Source organism: Oxyura jamaicensis, chromosome 2 (assembly GCF_011077185.1).
Source record: "Oxyura jamaicensis isolate SHBP4307 breed ruddy duck chromosome 2, BPBGC_Ojam_1.0, whole genome shotgun sequence".
NCBI classification, from domain to species: Eukaryota; Metazoa; Chordata; class Aves; order Anseriformes; family Anatidae; genus Oxyura; species Oxyura jamaicensis.
The window spans coordinates 106,432,124-106,452,428 of record NC_048894.1 but is presented as its reverse complement, the minus strand read 5'-3'; the positions used below and the strand labels follow the sequence as shown (position 1 = coordinate 106,452,428).

Below are 20,305 nucleotides of genomic sequence, written 5' to 3'. Positions count from 1 at the left end.
CCAAAAAAAAAAAAAAAAAAAAAAAAAAAAAGAAAACAAGAAAAAAAGAATGTGCATAGAAGGCCAACTATCTGCTTGCAGGATTAGCTCTTGCAACAAAGTACTTGAACTTACAATCAAGTGAGAAACAGCACGGGTTTTGATGGGAGATGAGTCCCAAGCAAACAGAATAGCAATCCACAGCTTATCGGCCTTCCCAAGAAAACATGATTTTTTTCCTGCAGATGGAGATTGTGTTTACAACGTCCTCTGTGCCTGGGCAGGCCTATCTGATTTGCAAAGCCTAAGAATTTACCATGAAATCTCTGCATCTGCCTGACGAGATGGGAGGCGCTGAGCAGAGCTATGTCATCCCGGGGGCAGCTCCTAAAGACGTGGTGTCTTTACTCATCTCTTACCTCTTCTTGGGAGGGCAGTGGTTAACTATTGCCTGTGGAATCAGTTTACTGGCTTTTTGTACCCTTTCTGTGCTTCACAGCCATTTGTTTTGGATATATTCTGAAAGAAGGACTTCTGAAAGTTCAGCATTAGACACAGGAGCAAGATCCGGTTGGGATAAGGATAAAGGAAATCTCTATTACTTATTCCCATGCCCAGCCAAGGCAAAGGTTCTCCATTATTGTTGTGATCTCTCCTTTCGCTGAACAAAGCAACAAAGACCCTTTGCAGACAAATAGGTAGAAAGAAATAATTTCCACATTTGCAGAAGCCCAAATGAACAGCTGTAACGTGAACCTGGGTTCTTAAGACACCATTTCCCAGCTGTCTCTTCCGAAGGTAGTGTTGCTGCAAGTAAAGAATGCAGCTTTGGGGAGTCACAGGAGACCCAGTTTCCTGGCATTTGAGTAAAACATAGTCCCAAACGCTGTTCAAGCATTTGAAAATCTCCTGTTAAAATTCTGAAACTTAGAGCTGAGAAACATAATCACAACCTGTACATGAAAGGCCACTGGGGATGGTCAGCCTCCCTCTACTGACTGAAATGGGAGACTTGTTTAGGCTTAGAGTGAATTCAGAGCAGGTAAAAATCTTTGTTATAGTTTGGCCTATCTCTGTAGAACAGTGCAAGCCACGTTAGAATGAGGTTTGCCTCCTCCTGTAATAAATAAACCGAATATGCACTTGTGGTGAACCTGATGTGTCCTCTGCACCTCTCAGTTGCTCTTAGGTCACCACAAACCTTTGCTGTAAATCTGTTGAACAAACAAGCAAAGTAAAACAAAGAAAAACCCTACCATCAAAAAGGTTAACTCTCTCTGTCAGATATGTCATTTAAGGTGGAATTAGCTCCCAAAAAGCCTCAGCATCAAGTAAGTACTTTACTTCACTGAACAGTTCTGAAACTCCTTGATCACATTTCCTGCACAGGGCTGTTGAATTTGCTCTCAACAGTAAGCCAGTAGAGGAGATGCTAGCTACACCTGGAGATCTTGTACATCTGGGGTCTGAGTAGGTTCACAGGTCACTGTGGTCCAAACTTGCTGTGTGCTGGCTTTTTGTTTGTTTGTTTGTTTGTTTGTTTTGGGGGGGGTATGACTAGCAATCTCATATACAGCACTGGGACTTAGGAACTACACTGACTGAACCCAGAAGTTTGTTATTTTCCTCAAAGTTACATCCATGGTTAAATAACGTCATACCATTGGTTCTCACAGAGGCAATATAAAGTTCCTGCTTGTGCTCCTGGGGACCTCCTGTCTGCACAGTAAAGCAGCAGAGAAAATGCCCCTGACAGCTGCATCTGCTTTCTTCATATCCTACCTGTACAGTGCTCTGATTCAGGACACTGATATTTAAACAAAGTAAACTCATAATTTTGACATGACTTACCTATGCGTGCAGGTACAAACTAACAGGTGAAATCAAACAAATGGTGCAGCACAGCAAGCAGTGTTCCAGCTGCTCAGAGGCTCTGGCAAATCTGAGCATCCAGTCTCCACAGAATACTGGATAAACCCCACCTGCATTTCTCAGGCCTAACGTTGTCTTAACAGAAATGCTTTACAGATTAACAAGAATGAGTAATATTCACTAGTATGAACAGAAACTGCATACCAAAGATAAGCTATCCAAGTGGATGAAGGTAGTTACTGTACAAGCCATATGTGCAGACACTTAGTAGTGATCGTGCATAGAAATTATAAGTAGCCAGGTGATATCTCTGCCAAAATACATTCTAATGAGCTGTGGTGCTTTGTTGTTTTTGTTTTGCTTTTTAAGGTTGATGGTGCTGAAGAATCTGCCAAATCAGGTGAAAATAAAGCAACTAGTAAGTTCCAGTCCATAGGAGTTCAAGTTGAAGAGGAGAAATGGTGAGTGAAAGTTAACAATGTTTTCCTAAACAGTTGTGCCACAATTAATTTTTAAGAGTCCCAGTTCCTGCATGGCAACATAAACCTGCTTCCCTGCTGAATCATTAGGTCATCCAGCTGAGAAGCTGAGACTTATAAATGTCATGGCTGTTGTTTCTCAGAGGCGATTTTTTCAGGAGCAGTGGGAGAACTGGAGAAGATTTGCTCACACCTGACTATAGCATGGCACAGGAGCAGCCACTGGGCACTTTTGCTTCCTTGCATCCTCTCCTGAGAAAACCTGGGTGCAGCAAACCTGAGCTGACAGCATTTGGGCCCTCAGCCCTCCCCTGGCCAGCTGGCTGTGGCGTTGGTTAGAGGAGACGTACATTTTCATGCCTTTTTATTTTTCCCCTCTGTACATCTGCTAAAAATACTCAAAAAATAACATGGTATCTACACTATTTTAAATTCAGTAAAATCTCTCTATAAAGTAGCAGAGTATTTTCCTGTGGCTTCAAAAGGGTAAAGTAATTTCAGTAAAAAGGAACTGTGATTTGCAATGACCCTGTCAGGCTGTTACCAAGTTCCTCATTAACCTGCTAAAACATCTCTTTCTGGCAGACATTTCTTTATGCCTTAGACCTCAGCCCCATTTACCCACAGCTCTTCTAGCACTAGATAAATGAGCACATTAGAATAGATGCTGAAGGACCATTTCCCTTCAGCCTGAGCACAAAGGCAATAACTACCCCAAAAGACCAACCCTCCCTCACAACCACCACCACAAGAAAAAAAAAAAAAAAAAAAAAAAAAAAAAAAAAAAAAAAAGCTGTTTGTAAATACTTTACTTCCAAAGTCCTCTCTCTATTGCTGTTTTTATTGCTCCAGAGAAAAAGGTAAGATTCTCCTGTGAAGGTCTGCCCTGAGGAAGCATTATTTCTGCATTGCCTCGTGGCAGCTGTGTTTGGGGCATTTCTTGCAGATAAAGTTGAGGTTGCTGCTGTTGGGAGCAGATGAACAAGCAGCAATCTATCATGGACTTTCAGAATTGAACAGGCAGATAAAGGACAGCCCTTAATCCTCAGAAAATGAGTGTACTTAAGAAACAAAGGGTTTATCAGCACAGTTTGGCACTCGTACTCCTTTTTTATTTTTATTTTTTAACACAGCAAAGCACAATGTATTGATTATCTGTTACAGGAACGGAATTGTAAATACAGTGCCTTCCTCCCTGCCCCTGCACGGTAACAACTGCAGAACCTCTGAAAAGCTCTACCAAATTGAATCCATGACAAATGAGTGTTTAAAAAATATTCCAAGATTCAGAAATATTAAATAAATATAAAGTAAAAAAAGAAGAATGACACAGCAAATAATATAAATACAGTAAATTGATCGTGTTTTCGTGCCAGTCTAAGCTGTTAAGTGCACTGTTCTAAAGCAGGAAATCTCTTTGCTTAATGCACCAAAAGCCTACCGTACAAAATTTGTTTCACTCCTCTTCTTAGCTTCCTGTTCTTTCTTCCCCCTTTCCCTCACCTAACTTGATGGTCATTCTTGCCCTAAGGAGTCTTACCTCCTTACATCCCTTTAATTATTCCTGCTTCTGTGCTTAGGCCAAGCAAGCAAAAGATTTTGCCTCCATTTCTTGATCCAAGTGGCTCAAAACCAGAGCATCTTTGGAGCACAGTATATCTCTTCCATCTTCCACCTTGGCTCAGACCTGTCATTAGCCCTTCACTCTCTGCAGCCTGGGCTTCCTGCCAAGACAAATGACTCTGAATCCTCCTCCTCTTGCACTGCTCAAGGGATAAATGTGCCTACCACTACCTGACCATATTATAATTTGATCCATCACTGCCGTTCCTCTTGTCCTTAGTTCTTTATTCTGTCTGCTCTCAATTCTCCTCTTCATACCCATTCCCTAAATGCAACTCTGAGATTTCTAGCATTTACAGAGTACCATCGTCCAGTTCTTATCCTGGGAAAAAAAAAAAAAAAAAAAAAAAAAAAAAAAGTGTGCATTTCTTTCAACAGTGACCTCATGATCTTCCTGCTGTTACTCTTATCTCTCACCTGATCTCCCTCATGATGCTAACAAAATCCCAAACTAAATGTTCCACCCCTTTCTTCACATGACCCATCCCTTCCAGAGGCAATTTTTAAAGGTATTTCTAACAAAGCTCAGGGTGCTTCCACTTCAGTTTGTCCTTTCTCTCTACCTGGGACTTTGTTGACCTCAAGGGACCACCTTCCATTCTTCACTTTAAAGAAGATAACTGAATTGTTGGAAGTCAACTGGTTCTACTGAACCAGAAAAGAAGAAGTCATATATTGTGCCAGGCCAATTAGCACACATATATCTTTATTGAACCCTTAAGGGGCACATCCCTTCAGCTCTCAGTACCATAATTCTTTAATTACTTTCAATCTCTGGCATTTTACCATGTGTGCCCCCCAGATTCCCTCCCCTTATATCCTAACACCCAAAATTATCTTTCTCATTGCTCCTAGTTGTACTGTCAGCTGGTTATTGTACTTGGTTTGCCATCATAAGAATTTATGAATGCTGAAACAATATTAGCTTATGACCTAAGGACACAGTTGTAGGAGACTAAGACCATGGATGCATGTATGCACACACCTCCTCCACCTTCTCTGGTTTCTGTGGGTCTGGGGGAAGGTGTCCCTGCCTCTTGGTGTGGTGTAAAGTGCGGTACACCACACCATATAAAGTTAAATGTTTTGAAGCGGTGATAAGGTAATATTTAAATAAATAAATAAAATTTTCTGTGTCTTCAGGGGAAAATAAATAAATAAATAAAAAAGAACCACTTCTTTGGCTTTTGTTACTGTATAAAGCCATATTTTTCTCTTATCTCATTTAGGTTTTTGTTTTTATTGACTTCTTGTCCCGACAAAAAAAATACACAAGTTTTAGGGTATTTCCTGCACAATGGGCCAATCATAAGCTCTAATTCAAACTTCCTAACTCTCCAGTTATTAGGGGATGAACTTCAAATCTGTATTTTAGCTAAACTAAACTGGGACTGATATTTCCTTGATTTTGGTCTGCAGCATTTTATGGCTGCATGCATTCTCCACAGTGGAAACCATTCCATTGAGAAATTCTATAGAATTTTGGTAGCATGAAACTATAATAAAGGATTACACTTTCCCCATTAAGAATCTTATTGATGAAAAAAGCCTGTGTTAGTGGGAGAGGGGGAGGTGTAGAGCAAAGAACGTGAGATTGTAGCTTGGAGCTGAGTAGCCAAAGATCCTCGCATCAGAAAGATGTTTTGTTTTGTTCTGCTGAGGGTGGCTGCCGCCTTAACAGACAAACCCACAACAAGAAAGAATATAACCAATAGGTAGAGTGAGGCAGGCTTAATCTAATGTATGAGCCACTGACACTTGTCATGGGTCAGCTGGTTTGGAACCGACATCTTTTCTGGGTTTTGTGTTTTTTGTTTGTTTGTTTGTTTAAGAAAGAAATAAGTTCTCAGAGATGAAATGTAAACATGTTTTTCAAAAGAAAGCAAAAGAACATTTAGGAGCAGAGAGTCAAATGCTAACAAGTGACCCTGTTGTTGATGTTCAAAACACATCTAGTGTTGCTCTCCGTACTGGTTTATCCAGTCTGAGGTTTCATGGCTTTCTGCACCTTAGGCCAGGTATCTGCTGTAGTTCTCTGAAGCTGTAATTATTACACCTTGTGCCTGCAGGGCACAACTGAATACAAAAGGACCAAGCCTGAAAGCAGAGAAAGAAGGAAGTCTCTGTTTTTAACAATTACCAGCAATTTCTGAAAACCTTTTTTTTTTTTTTTAGGTAGACCTGTGAATGTTTTGTATGTGTAGAGACAATAAAACCTGAAGCATTAGCTTCAACAGCTCTCCTGTGGTAAGGAGCTTTAAGTGAGAGCAAAACAAAAAGGACACATGTGGGACACAAATGGTATGTCGCAAGAGTAAAACATCCTGGAAGTGAGCAAGGAAACTATGTCAGAGGCTAAGATTACCATCTATTAGGTGGCTTATGTTGATGTGCTGGAGGTAGGCAGATAGTGGGTGCCTTCCTGAACTTCCATGTCATTCAACATACATTTCCTTGGGAGTATTTTTTAAATTTTGAACTGATATTCTATTGCCAAGTTGTTTTTCTTTTGAAGACAGATAGGTTACACAATCCACTGCCAAGAATCTGTCAAGAAAGCCTGTAGTATACTATAATATAGATAAAACAAAGGCAAAAGAAAGTAGGTCATTCTATTTGTTGAGCAGAGTCTGGTTTTGGTGGTACTAGCTCATAATGAACCCAGTAAGAGTATGCTCCTGAAAGCTTTGAAATGTAGTGCCTCCAGCAGTACATCCTCTTGGCAAGTAGACCTCGATGTTTTTCATGTTTGGGATTTGGTGCAGGCTGAAAAGCCAGGGTGTTCTCTGAAACTATAAATGGTCATCTAAAACAGAAGCAAATCACTATCTATGGCACTGCAGAAGGCAAGAGCAGGAGTGAATGTGGAGTTAGGGTCATGGAGAAGGATCCAGCCTTTACTGAGGGAGGCTGTATCATTGGCATTGCTTTTCTCACCCTGGAAGGTGTAGAATAGGACACTGTACTAATGCCTTGGCTCTTGGCAAACACAGACTAAATGATTAAAAAGAGATCCTGTGTGAGCAAGGCGCCAGTATGGGCACACATTAGTGTGTGTGAGCGTGCAAGCATGCACTTCAGTCGTAAAGATAAGAGATTTGTCAGGTTGGTGGCCAAATTTCAAGCAGTTTTTTTTTTGTTTTTTTGTTTTTTTTTTTAATGACATAGACTGGACCCAAGACTTTTCACTGTAAAGTCAGCCTAAAGCTCAAGTCTTTCTAACCATTAATACCAGTCTAACAGCTTTCTCTGCCAAGGACCGGTAGCAGATACTCAGGAAAAATATACAGGAAAGTGTGCAGAAGAAAAGTGTGAAGGGTGTGTTAAAGTAGTACTTAATTACAATTACACACTGTGTGAAGAAGTACTTTATTTTTGCTGGATTTAAATCTTTGGGCCTCTCAGCCTTACAGCCAGCTGCCTTCCTCCCTGCAGTTCTTGCCCTCAGAAATGGTGAAATGCTACCTAGTCAGGATTCCATTGCACTCTCATAGCCCTCCTCAGCCACCTCTTTTCTAAACCAAGAAGTGTCTTTCCTCCTATGGGAGCCATACCTTATCGCCAATTATCCTTGTCCTCCCTTTTGAACTTTTTCTGCTGTATTGGTCCATAGCAGAATGCTTCGCTCTGCTTGGCAAAGGATAAATACTGCCAAGCTGCAGAGTTCTGCTCACTCCATATTTTTCAGTTTGCTGGTGCGTATCATGTAAAACTGCAGCAACATAGCCATGGCTTCTGTGACACTTAACAACCACATTTCAAAAGAACTAAAGAACTGCAAGCAGCAGCTGCAGCATTATTTATTTTTATTTTTATTTTTTTTTATGTATTCTAGACCATTACAAAAAATACAATCTATTTGTTAAAGTTTTCCAGAAACTGGTTTGTCTGAGAAGATACTTTGAGCTTTCTTCTGCAGAGGAGTTGGTCCTCTCTTTTTTTTTTTTTTTTTTTTAACTGGAGAACCCTTCCAGACTCCTGTTTTGCTTTGCCCTACATCAGCCACCATCAATATCTTCTACCAGCAGGACTTGATACAGTGCTCCCTGAAGTCTGCTGCACTGTTCCTTAGGTATCTGGATGTATCAGGTATACAGCACCTGAAATTCTCCTTCAGCATCCTTCCATCTGCTCCTTCCTCAGCTGCAGACTAAAGACACTTGCCCAAGTGCTGTCAGTCATACTTGTCTAATCAGCTGTGACTCTTTAGTGGAAGATGGAATATAAATGAAGGGAAGTGAAATGGTTCTCAGCATCCAGCTCTGCTGTCACCAAGATTTTCACTGCTGTTCAAACTCAAGCTAAAAATAACACTGGTGAGGGCAAAACAGCCAAAATATCACAGAGAAATGGGTCTTAACACTGATTTCAAGAGTAAATGTGAGATTGTGAACAAATTGTGTTTGTGACTGCACTATCAGCTGCCTGAGTGCAGTGGCATCCTGGATTAGTACGAAGGGTTGGGAATCTGTCCCCATTCAATTCAAAACTATGTTAATTCTAAATACTATTGATTTAAGTAACATCTATGTCAATTACTTTTATGGTTCTACCTTCTTTATCTCCTTCCATCATGGGGCAAGACAGGTATCTGCCTCACTTGCATTTTTCCTGTGTTCCTCAGCATATCAGTTTCTAGAGCTACCCTGACTATCTATAATTATATAAATATCCCCGCTGATTTTCCACTCATTCCCATCACAATTTACTGCCTGTCATACTTGCTCTCACTTGCCACCTGCTACACTGCATTAGGTGCCTCTTACTCCTCATACATCCCTCTGTTCCTTCTCTATCTGCCTCACCACCTCAGATTCCTTGGACTGCAGAATTTGGGGTGCTGCTTACTTAAAGAAAAAAACACTCAAACACAAACCCCCAAACCTTCTCTTTCCCATGCTTATGCCTTCACCCTACCTGGCTTCAGTCTCACAGGGTTTGCTCTCTGCCCTCAGAGGCTCCAGCATATAGAAATAATGCAAGATGAAAGGAAGCTGTCTACAGGGTAGCAGACATCATGATGAGGGTAATGTGGACAGTAACTGAGAATGTAAACTTTTGTGGAAAAGAGTTTTGAGACCAAGGATTGAATGTGAAAAATAAAAGGTCTTAACACTGGGAATGGGTGCTAGAACTGAGAGCTGGCACTGGTATTTGCAGAAGCAGGAAATTAGCAGGTACATAACTACAATGAGCAGTTATGAAGAAGCAATACAAAATACTTAACTGGGCTAAAAATACTTACCTTCTTTATATATATAATGTATAATATTACATAGATAGTGGACTCATTGATTTTATTTTCTTATCAATCTCACGTGCATGATTTTTGTGACTTGTGAGTTCAGGTGTACAACTTCAAAGGGGGGTGCATTTTAAAAGTTGAAGGAGCAGTCACTGCTTCAGATTGGACCCTTTTAACCTTCCATGAATTGGTAACCTAAAATCCTGAGCCACCAACACTATTAGCTATCTCCTGGGCTAGCCTCTGGCTTTGTTAAATGACACAATTAGGGGTGCTTGCCTCAGTAAGCAATGAGCTTGCATGCAAAAGAGAGAGATGTTTGTTGTCTTGCAATAAGAAAAGAAGTCTATGCTGATCATATCAAGAAAAAACAGAATGCAGCACTGAGAGCCATGACTGCTATTCTTAGGAGGAGAGACAGAATCTTAATAGGTCCTTCCTTACCTAACTTACCTCATGCCACCTAGCCAAAGCTTGCTAAACATGTTGTGTTTATACTCTCCAAAGCTTTCGCAGGTTTACACGATCTAATAGTGTAACAACAGCCGTGCAAGCAGACCTGGATTTCCATGAGAACTTTGACATAATCGACCCTCAAGAGGACAATATGTGTTCTGGACAAATGTCAAGACAATTTTCCCGAGATGCAAGCACCTCTACTGTTAGCATACAAGGGTCAGGAAACCATTACCATGCATGTGCAGTGGATGATGACTTTGACACAGATTTTGATCCATCCATTTTACCTCCTCCTGACCCCTGGATTGACTCTATCACTGAAGATCCTCTGGAGGCTGTTCAAAGGTCAGTGTGCCCACGAGATGGCCACTGGTTTCTGAAGCTACTTCAGGCAGAGAGAGATCGTATGGAGGGCTGGTGCCAACAGATGGAGAGAGAAGAACGGGAAAACAACTTACCTGAGGACAGTAAGTAACTGACTACAATAATATTGCAACTAGGAAAAAAAAAAAAAAAAAAAAAAAAAAGTATTTAATATAGGTCAATCTGACTCCTGTGAATTCTGTATCATGCCGTCTTAGCTAATGAAGCTATGGTCGTGATTCTCTAAAGTCCTGTATGCATGTATACAATAATGTGTATTAAAGTTGATGGGGAATGCAAATGCTCAGCACTTCTGAAACTCAAGAGGTAGTAGCTTTTAGGATTGCATACTTTAATGGATAATTAGGAGATCCTGGATAGGGATCTCGCAGTATTGATGTTTCGTAACTCTTCCATTTGAAATCACTTCTCACAACCTTAGAGTATAATTTAACAGATTCTGGTTTCTTTTCATTAAGTTCATATTTTCACTGCCTTTTTAGAATGTAATTTTCATCAGAGCCTTCAGATGCATCTCCCAGCTGAAACAAGTTACAAGTTTTGCTTCCAAGTTGTTGTCTCCCCTCACGTCTCTTGCAGTTTTCATTCCTGTTTGACCCTCCTGGTAAAAAAAGCTCTCCATATTCTGTGATAAATACACACTCATGCAACCTACATCTTAGTTGTCACTGCTACAAGATGTATTATCCCATCCATAAAGTAGTGGGAATGACACTTTCCTGTCTAGTAAACCTTCACTAGTAAGAAAACTGGGGTAGCTCACGTCTTATATATTCACACTAATTAGGGAAGAAGAGGTGAACAAGTGGCTCCTTGTCCCGCATTTTTTCCTCCAGTAAAAACAGATCTTTTTTCCATTTACTTCTATTACAAGGAGCAGTAGTATTGCTAGCCATCAGCTTTTGGACATGGGTAAATCTGTGGGCTGAGGAGCACGCTCCTTGTGAATGAAGCTTTCTCAAATTCTCAGAGGGAGCTTCTAGAAAACACTAATGAGCACCTGAATATCAAGATTTCATTATTTTATAATTCTGGGGACCTAAGTGTATTTTCTTGGAGGTAGCAAATACCACTTTTCCAACCCCCAAAATAAAGTCCTACCAAACTCCTACAACTGGACCTCCTACAGCTTCAGCTCCAGGATTCCTTCTACCAAATTTCAGATTCATCCGTAATTCTTTTGAGGTGTGAAGGTTTTGATTTTTGAAAGGAAAGGAATTGACACTAGAAAAAAAAAAAAAAAAAAAAAAAAAGTAGTTTTTAAATAATTAGTAATGGATAATCTATTTCTGCTAAAATTTTCCATTCGACCCAGTGTAGGAACTAACCATAGAGAAGTTTGATTTAAATAGTTAGACATTACTGTAAGCAACTGGAAATTGACTTCTAATGGAAAGTATGAAACAACCTTAGCATTTACATTAACATGCACATTCAGTTTTTCTATTTCTATAAAATTTCTATTATATAATAGGTTAGCTATTTCCTCTGGGGGAAAATACAGAAGGATTAACCTTCAAAGTACAACCAGATTCCCCAAGTTTTAGAGTATTTTAATCTAATTTTTAACTGACATTATCAATACATTCAAAAATCTCATTGAACATGTACTAGAATGCAAAGGTTTTCTTTTGTTACTATGTGAGAAATAAAGCCATGAACTAAGAGAATTTAGATTGAAACTGATGTGTGAGTACATAACAAAATAGGAAATAACAAAACATTTGGAAGTCCAAGCCACAAAACCCACTTGCTTTCTCTTTGCCACAATGACCAGCAATAGTGGAAAGACCTACGTATTTTACTTCTCCACCGAAGGAGCTATTCACCTTAGGGAAAGCATGTGGATTTTACAGGGCTGATACATGCAGAAAGTGTATGTCTGTGTGCAGAATTTTCTCCCTTTGATATATGATAGTTTTGAAAGCTCTTTTAACCGTCGGTGAGAGAAGTCTGTTGTGAGGGAGATAAAGGCGTAGCTGGGCTGGCTCTTACCAATGCCCCTCATAGCACACACGATATGTGTCCTGTGGGCTGTTCACCCTCTGGATTTTTCTGCCCGGTGCTTCTCGTGAAAGCAGGAGGAGGAAAGGGGTCGCCCACGTTGCTCAGCCCCTGCCACGGCGCCGATCTCGGTGTGATACTGCCGGCCACTCCAGCATGGGGCAGCTGCCTCCCGCGGGGCTCAGCACGTCCCGCTCTACCTGGTGCCAAGGCGAAGCATATGGTGGGGCTATGCAGCCCGCTCGGCAGCGCCAGAAACAAAAGCTTGGTTGTTACAAACCCAGCCCCAAATTACGCCTTTTTTATGCATCTGCAAACTTTGAAGAGGGGGAGAGAAGAGGTGTGTGCGGTTCGGTGTGGCTGATGAAACAAAACCGGGGCAGGGAGCACATCCTTTGTTTCGACCCGCCATCCACAGCGCGTGTTTGGCCAGATAACCAAATAATGCCAGTGTGCGACGAGCGAGGCTTTCTGGATGCCACGGCAGCTGACGGAGGGCTCGCTCCCCCGGCGCTCCCCGTAAAGCGATCCGCGCTGCCTGCAGACAATGCGGCCCTTGTGCGAAACAGCTGTCCGGGGGAGCCGGCTCGCTGCTGCTTGACAGTAGCTGGTGTGTTACAGGGAGACGTGGGGTATTATCTAGCTGGGAACGAATCTGCCAGATGGGCCCAAACGCTTCGAGCCAGGAATGGAGTCTGCTGCTGTGTATAAAAACAAGCTGCGGGGCGGTGGCTGCCCGGTGAAATGCCAATGTAGGGAGAAATACAGCTCCCCCCGCACCCTGAATTATTTATTGTCTGGTATATTCTGGTCTTATCTGAAATCATTTTCTGATAAAACCATAGCGTGTGTAACAGGCAGGTGAAGAGCACTCACACTTCAGGCTAGGGTACTTGATAAGGCTTCTGTGTATTTTATTGGTACAGGGGTGTTAGCTGCAAACTCCAGTGCTCTCATTTAAAAAATAAATGAATTAGTTAATTACAGATATGAGGCTAAACACGCTATAAGAATGGATTGAAGCTTTGGATCAGGCCTCAAGTGAAATCAAGCATTTACCTTTTGTTTTGTTTTGTTTTCCTTCCCCTCCGCTCTCTCCACCCACCTCTGCCCAGCGAAATGCCATTCAGTCAGAGCCTGGCTGCTGGCGTTGACGACTTTTTGCTTCAGCCTCCCCAGCAATTAATGCATACGGATGCAGCATTAGCAGCAACAGGTCTGGCTCGCCTCGCAGCGCTGCTAGCAGGCAGCAGCTGACCTCTTTATTTCACAGCGGCATAACCCCACGGCTTGGCCTGGCTTTTGCTGGATTCCTTCTGTTGTTTTGGATTTGTGTGGGGCATTAGGGTCTCTGACAGAGCTGGCAGGCTCGCTGTGAGCACCGGCAGAGACGCTTCCCTTCCGTGCAGTGCTGTAACGTAACTCCCGTGCTGAGATAACCATCGAAAGCAAACAGCGGGCCTGAATCACCACGAGTCTGGCGTAGTGTGTGTTTAGCGGCGAGGCAGGCCAGTGAAGAAACACCTGAAATTGAAAACTAAGGTTCTGACAAGACATGTTGCCCACTGCTTTGCGTGTAGGTTGTACTCCTCTGGACTAGCCTGCGAACAGAACTTGGCTCCAAATCTGTGAAAACCTTCAGACATTAGTCTGTAAATTCAGACAATATGGTTTGGGTGCTTTCTGCTGCTTTGTTTTGTTTTGATTGAGTCCCCAGGGTAGTAGCAGGACATCCTGGGTCACAGCAGCCTTGTGCAGGGACAGCCACCAGCCCGACCTGCGGACCCCGGCTGCCTGTCTTTGGCCACACACCCCATCCACTCTTCTCCTCCTGCTGCCATGGTCACTTCTCCCTGGAAGGGACTTCTCCACACACCAGCATTTCTCCAAGGAAAGCCAGCTCCGGGCCGGCAGCCCTGCCGGCGTCCAAAGGCTGGAGGAGAAAAAAGAAATCCACAAGCAGTGAAACGACGTAGCTAGGGAAAAAACGTGAAGTGTGCTAATAGAAGCCAAATAAGTCGGAGAGCACATGGAAACTGCTTTACTCCCAGTGAATAGCATTTACTCATGCAGACAGCCCTATTAATTGCAATGAGATCACTCCCTTAAGTAAATATGACTCAAAGCAAGGACTGCCTGCTCCAAAGTTTGCTCCATTTGGCTGTTTTCTCCTTAATAGCTGAGCTTAAAACCTGAGCAGTAGCCTTAACTCTGAATTTCCTGGCTTTTGTCATGCTTGGCGTTATTTAAATGTAGCTCTGTCGGGATGAATAGGCTAAAACGCTGGTCCATCCTGGCTGGGAAATGGATTGTGACAGCTCTATGGCAGGGTTGCTTCATATGCACAGTGCGCAGCTAACATCTGCAAGGCAAATGTCAGCCCGGGTGCCTGCCGCCCCTGCCACTGCTCCTGACACATGGTCCTCGGGCATGGCCCGGCCCTGCGGCCAGCCAGGTGTTGTCCCACCAAGGGCACCTGCCAGCCACAGCCCTGCCTGCCTCCTTCCTCTCCCCTTAGGCCCCGGGGCGTGGTGGCAAAGTTGAAATGCAAAGAGATTGCTTGGTGCTTTAAGACCCAGTAAGGTGGTCATCCCTCCAAACTCCCCTGGCTCCTTCGTGATGACTTTTCACATCACTTCAGTTTGCTTGGTTTTTGTTGTTTTCTTGCATTTTGTTATCCTTGTGACATGCACAGTCTCCTTCCAAGGTGGGGCAGGTGACGGTATCACCAGTTCTTTGCTTGCGTTTTAAATTCTTTTCATTTATTTTCCCATGAAAACCTGGAGGGGATACTTACAACAATACCATCCCAAAGAGAAGCAACCACGTACTGCTTGAACAGCACATAGTCTAAGTTTATACTTCATCATGTTTTAAAAGGGCAACAGGCTAGGGGCTAAGGGACACGAGGAAATTCCCTGGCATGTGTCTATCCCAGAATCACTTTCTGTGGCCTCCAGTCTGCAGCAGTAATAGCGAGGAAGCACTCCGGATTAACTGAATTGGATCAAAATAGCTATAAAAAAGCAGTTCTTCCAAAATAGACGTGACTGTCTATTTCTTAAAAGTAATTACAGGAGATAACTGGATTTGCAAGGAAGAGAGGTCAAAGCAAAAAATAATAATAAAAAAAAAAAATATCAATCAAACTATGAAAACAAAAACACTGCGGTACACACTTCTCCCCCTGGGGACGGGGTGACTGCAAAGCATATGATGGATGTTAATAACATTGCTTCATGCATTACTGGGAGGCATTCAGATCCGACAGTGCTGAGTGTGCTGGATAACCCTGTATAGAAAAGAAAGCAGGCATGAATAACATTATATAGGTGTTTAAATCTGCTAAGACTGCATCTTGATGGGTTGGTATTCTTTGCTGCTACTTGGTTTTTAGGTATTTTGTTGGTATCCTATTAGCTGAAAACATCAATTTGAATGTTTATATGTATTTGTTCTGTTCCCCTTGCTTTCTCTGGTTCTTTTCTGATGCATTTTGGATGGAATTTTGCAATTCCATTTACTTTTTCAGTGTATGGCTTCAAACCTCTCAGGATTTTCTGCTAAGAAAGTGTTGGGCTGCTTCGACTTTTTATTTTACTACACCTTGGCCTTTCTCTTTGGCACTGGAGGTTTTGACTGAGTAAGAAAACTGGGCACTCTGCCTCGAAACACTAAAAGCAACACGCGTCTGGAAACAGAGTTGTGGCTATTGATAAGGCTTTGTGCCTTCTGGAGAGATTCCTTTCAGTCTTTTGCATGCTTTGTCCCCCCCTTTTTTTTTTTCTCCTAACTTCCGTGACGGAGTTGGTTGTTGACTGGTTGCACATTAACAGACTGCTTGCTCTGGAGGGGCGAGGAATCAGTGACACTTGACTAGATACAGCCACGGCTACAGCAGAAGTGGCAACAATAGGGAACAGCATCAGCATGCATCCCACAGTCAGCTGGGATGATGGTTTTTCGGCAAATAGCCAGTCGCTAGGCAGCCAAGGACAAGGACTTCCTTCTCCCTCTGCTGAGATCTCTGAATATTAAGCTCTTCTTCCCCCAGAAAAAGGGGCACGCTCCCATCCATTGCCAGCAAGGTGTGTTTAAATCTGCTGGTGCTCAGGACATGACCGCCGCTCGGTTAGTGCAGGTTTCCAGGAAGATCCTGTCTCATCTGTTTTCCCCTCCCGAGAAGCTCAGAGACTGTTTTTCTCCCCTTCCCAAGTCTTGGGAAGCGTCAGAGTGGCCGAGCTCCAGATGAGGCAGCTGTTCCCAAATATACTCAGTGGGAAGAGTTTTCATAACAATGGGAACCACATGAAAGCTCGCGGAGAAGCTCCTCCTACTATTGAAGAGCCCTTTCAGTTGAGTGGTTTGCATATTGGGTTGCATAAATGACTAGACACACCAAGGGGTCCATTTTCAGTACTGTGCGCATAGAATTAGACACGCAAGCCTTGCTAACAATAATGAGAGTTGTGTGCAAAACTCCCTGCGCAATATGCTGAAAATATTCTGCTTGGTGGATCTTCCAGCTCACGGCGATTTCCTGGCAGCGCTGAGCTGAGTTCTGGGAACAAAATGAAAGTCTGGGCTCTGTGTGTGTTCACAGAGCTCTTTCCTATAGTTCCCCAAAAATGTGAAAAGACTCTCTTCCCTCCCCCCCTTTTTTTTCTTTCCTTTGTATGTCTAGAGTATAAATGAACTCTGCACCCCACTTTTCCTTAAGGAGGGAGCTTTAAGGCTGCTGACGGAAAAGCCATTTGCCCTTAAGGAGCAGAGCACAGATTTCCCACTACTGTGCGTCTGGTTTCGCTTCGCAGTGGGTGTTTGTGCCAGCTTGCTTAGCGTGTGATTCGTGAGCGAATCCCTGGGAGATGCCTTTCTCTTACCAAGCCTTGCACAGCTACATTCTGGTCACACAATGCGAACACGTGTTGCAACTGGTCACAGGACTGCAAGACCCCAAAAATACTGTTAGAAGGGAGGCTTTTCTTCTTTTCTTTTCTTTTCTTTTCTTTTCTTTTCTTTTCTTTTCTTTTCTTTTTTCTTTTCTTTTCTTTTCTTTTCTCTTCTTTTCTTTTCTTTTCTTTTCTTTTCTCTTCTCTTTTCTTTTCCTTTCTCTTTTCTTTTCCTTTCTCTTTTCTTTTTTTCCTTTCCTTTTTCTTTTTTTCTTTTTCATTTTCTTTTTCCTTTTCCTTTTTCTTTTTCTTTTTCTTTTTCTTTTTCTTTTTCTTTTTCTTTTTCTTTTTCTTTTTCTTCTTCTTTTTCTTTTTCTTTTTCCTTTTCTTTTTCTTTCTTTTTCTTTTTCTTTTTCTTTTTCTTTTTCTTTTTCTTTTCCTTTTCCTTTTCCTTTTTCTTTTCCTTTTTCTTTTCCTTTTCCTTTTCCTTTTTCTTTTTCTTTTTCTTTTCCTTTCTTTCTCCTTTTTTTCTCTGTGGAAAGTCAAAATACTTAACAGTATTTTCCAGTGGAGTTCTGACACCTTTGTGATAGTTTTACACAAAAAGTGACTGTGCCTAAGGGATGATGCAGAGAGTGGGAGTTTAGGACAAGTATCTCTTCTAGCTCTGCCAACAACTCACTCACGCTGAGCGGGAAACTTCAGGTCTCTGTATTTCCTGTCTTTCCATCACCACTGCAAAATTGTCATGGAAAAGCTGCTGTACTTATATGATGTCTGGGACAGAGGGTACTGCAAGGATCTGTGAGTAGAAATGATGAGGAAAATGGTGACACAATGGTTGCCATTTGTGGTTTTCACTAAGGAAGTGTGTTTTTGTTTTTTTTTCTATTTTTGATTAAATGAAGTGAAATTTTAACCAAATAATTGGGAGATAAAAAGTTATTTCTGCTGGCAGGGAAAGGGAGGACACTACAACTAACCCACCCTCTGTACAGAGCAGCTCCAGACAGCGCAAGAACCAGGCTAGAACCAGTGAGGAGGAGAGGCCAGGGTGCGTGTGCTCCTTGAAGGGTGCCTGGGCACCTGCATTCAATGGCAGAAGCTGCTTCTGACACTGCTCATGGAAAACAAACAAACAAACAAAAAAACAAAAAAACAACTCAGAAGGTCTGGATGAGATTTATCAGTGTGCATTACAATCCCCGATCCCTTTCCAGGGCTCAGATCAAGCAACACTCAGTTACACCTGAAAACAAGGCACCATGTTGCTGCATGGCAGAGATGCTGGTAGAAGCAGTGTTTTCCGACCTGTGTGCTTGATGGCAGTTTTGGAAAGCTGTGTGCCATCGTGCAGGAAGCCGTGTTTGTGGTCACAGCCTGAGCCTGCGTCCCGGTGTTGTTTAGAGGTGCAATTTCTTGTGTGCTTTCTATGTAGGGTGCAAAAGCTTTTGATCAGTCGCATCTGTACAGCCATGAAAGTGCTCTGTGCCAGCTGGATTTCATTGAAGAATGAGAGGCAGCTGTACCAACAGATTAATATTTTGCCAATGCAGGCTGACCTGAGAGCCCTTGCAGCCTACCTTGGCCTGGTGCAGATCTGTCCTCGGCTTTGTCAGCTTCCCAATAACCCATGTCTGAGAGACAACGCTCTTTAGGAAAACTGGAGCTGGCTGCTGCACAGCTCTCTCCTCTCGTTTTGTAGGCTTTTGGTTGGCCGCAGCAAGGAGGACACCGTGACTTACGTCTCTTCTTTCTCTCAGTTCTAGGGAAAATCCGAACTGCGGTGGGCAGTGCCCAGCTCCTAATGGCCCAGAAATTTTACCAGTTCAGAGAACTTTGCGAAGAAAACCTGGTATGTAACTTTTCTGATAAATACTCTTGTGTACCTCTTACTGCCATAGGAACTGTCGCTGAAAACAAGCACCTAAACATTTTCTGACTAGCAGGGTCTACAGCTCTTGACAGTAAAGGACTTGGTGTGAATTTGGGAGTAACGCTGTCAAACTCAGTGGAGTCAGCATGAGTTTTGCTAATACTTTGAGATCCTTAAAACAAAAAAAGGCAAAAAGCTTTGGGTGAGATATCACTGAAGTTCTGCTGCTAGATCTGTCCCTTCACCTCTGAGTTCAGGTTGTTGTGGGCATGGAGACACTTGGGTGCCTTCTTGAGGTCTTTCAGGGTGGACCAGATGTCTCACATAATCCCAATGCTGCCTGTATAAGAGGCAAAGAGCCAGTATGTTATAATAATTATTACTATATGCGACTGGTATATGTTACTGCTATTATTAGTAGTATTTGCTATTTTTATGCCATTAGTATTGGTAGTATCACAATGATATTCCTGCTGATAAATGAATAATATATTTCATACCATGTATCTAAAACAGTATTCCCTAAAACACCAGCACTTATAAAAGTTTTTGAACTTCTTAATTAACAGTTTTGCACAATAAACACATTTAATTTCCAATTTTGGCATAAATTCCCAGAAGCACAGATTGTTATGCTCCACCATCACAGAACAGGGAAAGCAAACCCTGTGGTATTTGCCACAATGGGGTGGCCATCTTCTACTCCATTTAATGCACCCTGGAAAATCTACACCAAAACCAAAATCTGCCTGGAGTGAATAAATGCAACAGAAACTCTTAATAGAAAAAAAAAAAAAAAAAAAAATGGAAAAAAAATGTTTGTGCATCTTGTAAATAAAAGCCAACAATGACCAACCTGCTAGTGTCAAGCACAGAAAAACTAAGAATGAAGGTATTATCTCCGTTCTCCTTATGCATCTGAAAATATATATATTTTATTGTTTTATACAGTCACTGCTTTGGTGGTATAACCATGCTATCAAAATCACTTGTCAGTGTTGAGGTGAAAATCACAAATAGAAGTATCCTAAGCAAAACTTAGGATATTCTCAGGTTTGTTGTTCCTGAGGTGAGGAAGAAAACCTAAGCACAAAGTGACACTTGAGCCATATATAACAACATTGGGGGGGCAGGGGGCAATAATAATTTATTTATGTATTTATACACTACACATATGCCTAGTGCATGTGCAATATTTCCAGAGCTCACTGTGTTGGGCTCACTGGGCAATGAGGATACCTCTTGAGGCCCATGAGCCTGAAGGTGAAGATGAGCTGCACCCACTTGCAAGCCCTGCATGGCACATCCAGCGTGGTGCAGGGAAAGAGGTACTCTGGTTGTCCTGCCTCTCTCGAGGTTCAGGACCCACTAGCTGTGGGCCAGCACTGTGTTTGGCATATCACTCTTCCCAAAAATAAGCCTGAAAAAAAGTAGATAACTGTGCTTCTGCATGTTTTCTTCAGAACTTTTCACCCTGCAGAGATAACTCTTG

General features: G+C 42.3%; 1 protein-coding gene across 9 annotated transcripts in view; it reads left to right on the top strand.

The window, feature by feature from the left end:
• The window catches only part of DLGAP1 (DLG associated protein 1), a 414,689-nt gene that overhangs the window by 387,116 nt on the left and 7,268 nt on the right, over positions 1–20,305 (top strand). For all 9 annotated transcript variants that reach the window (XM_035319701.1, XM_035319696.1, XM_035319698.1 and 6 more), the window contains 3 exons: positions 2,221–2,312; positions 9,706–10,124; positions 18,701–18,792. In XM_035319701.1, the coding sequence (XP_035175592.1) occupies positions 2,221–2,312; positions 9,706–10,124; positions 18,701–18,792 (603 nt within the window). The remainder of the gene's footprint in view (positions 1–2,220; positions 2,313–9,705; positions 10,125–18,700; positions 18,793–20,305) is intronic.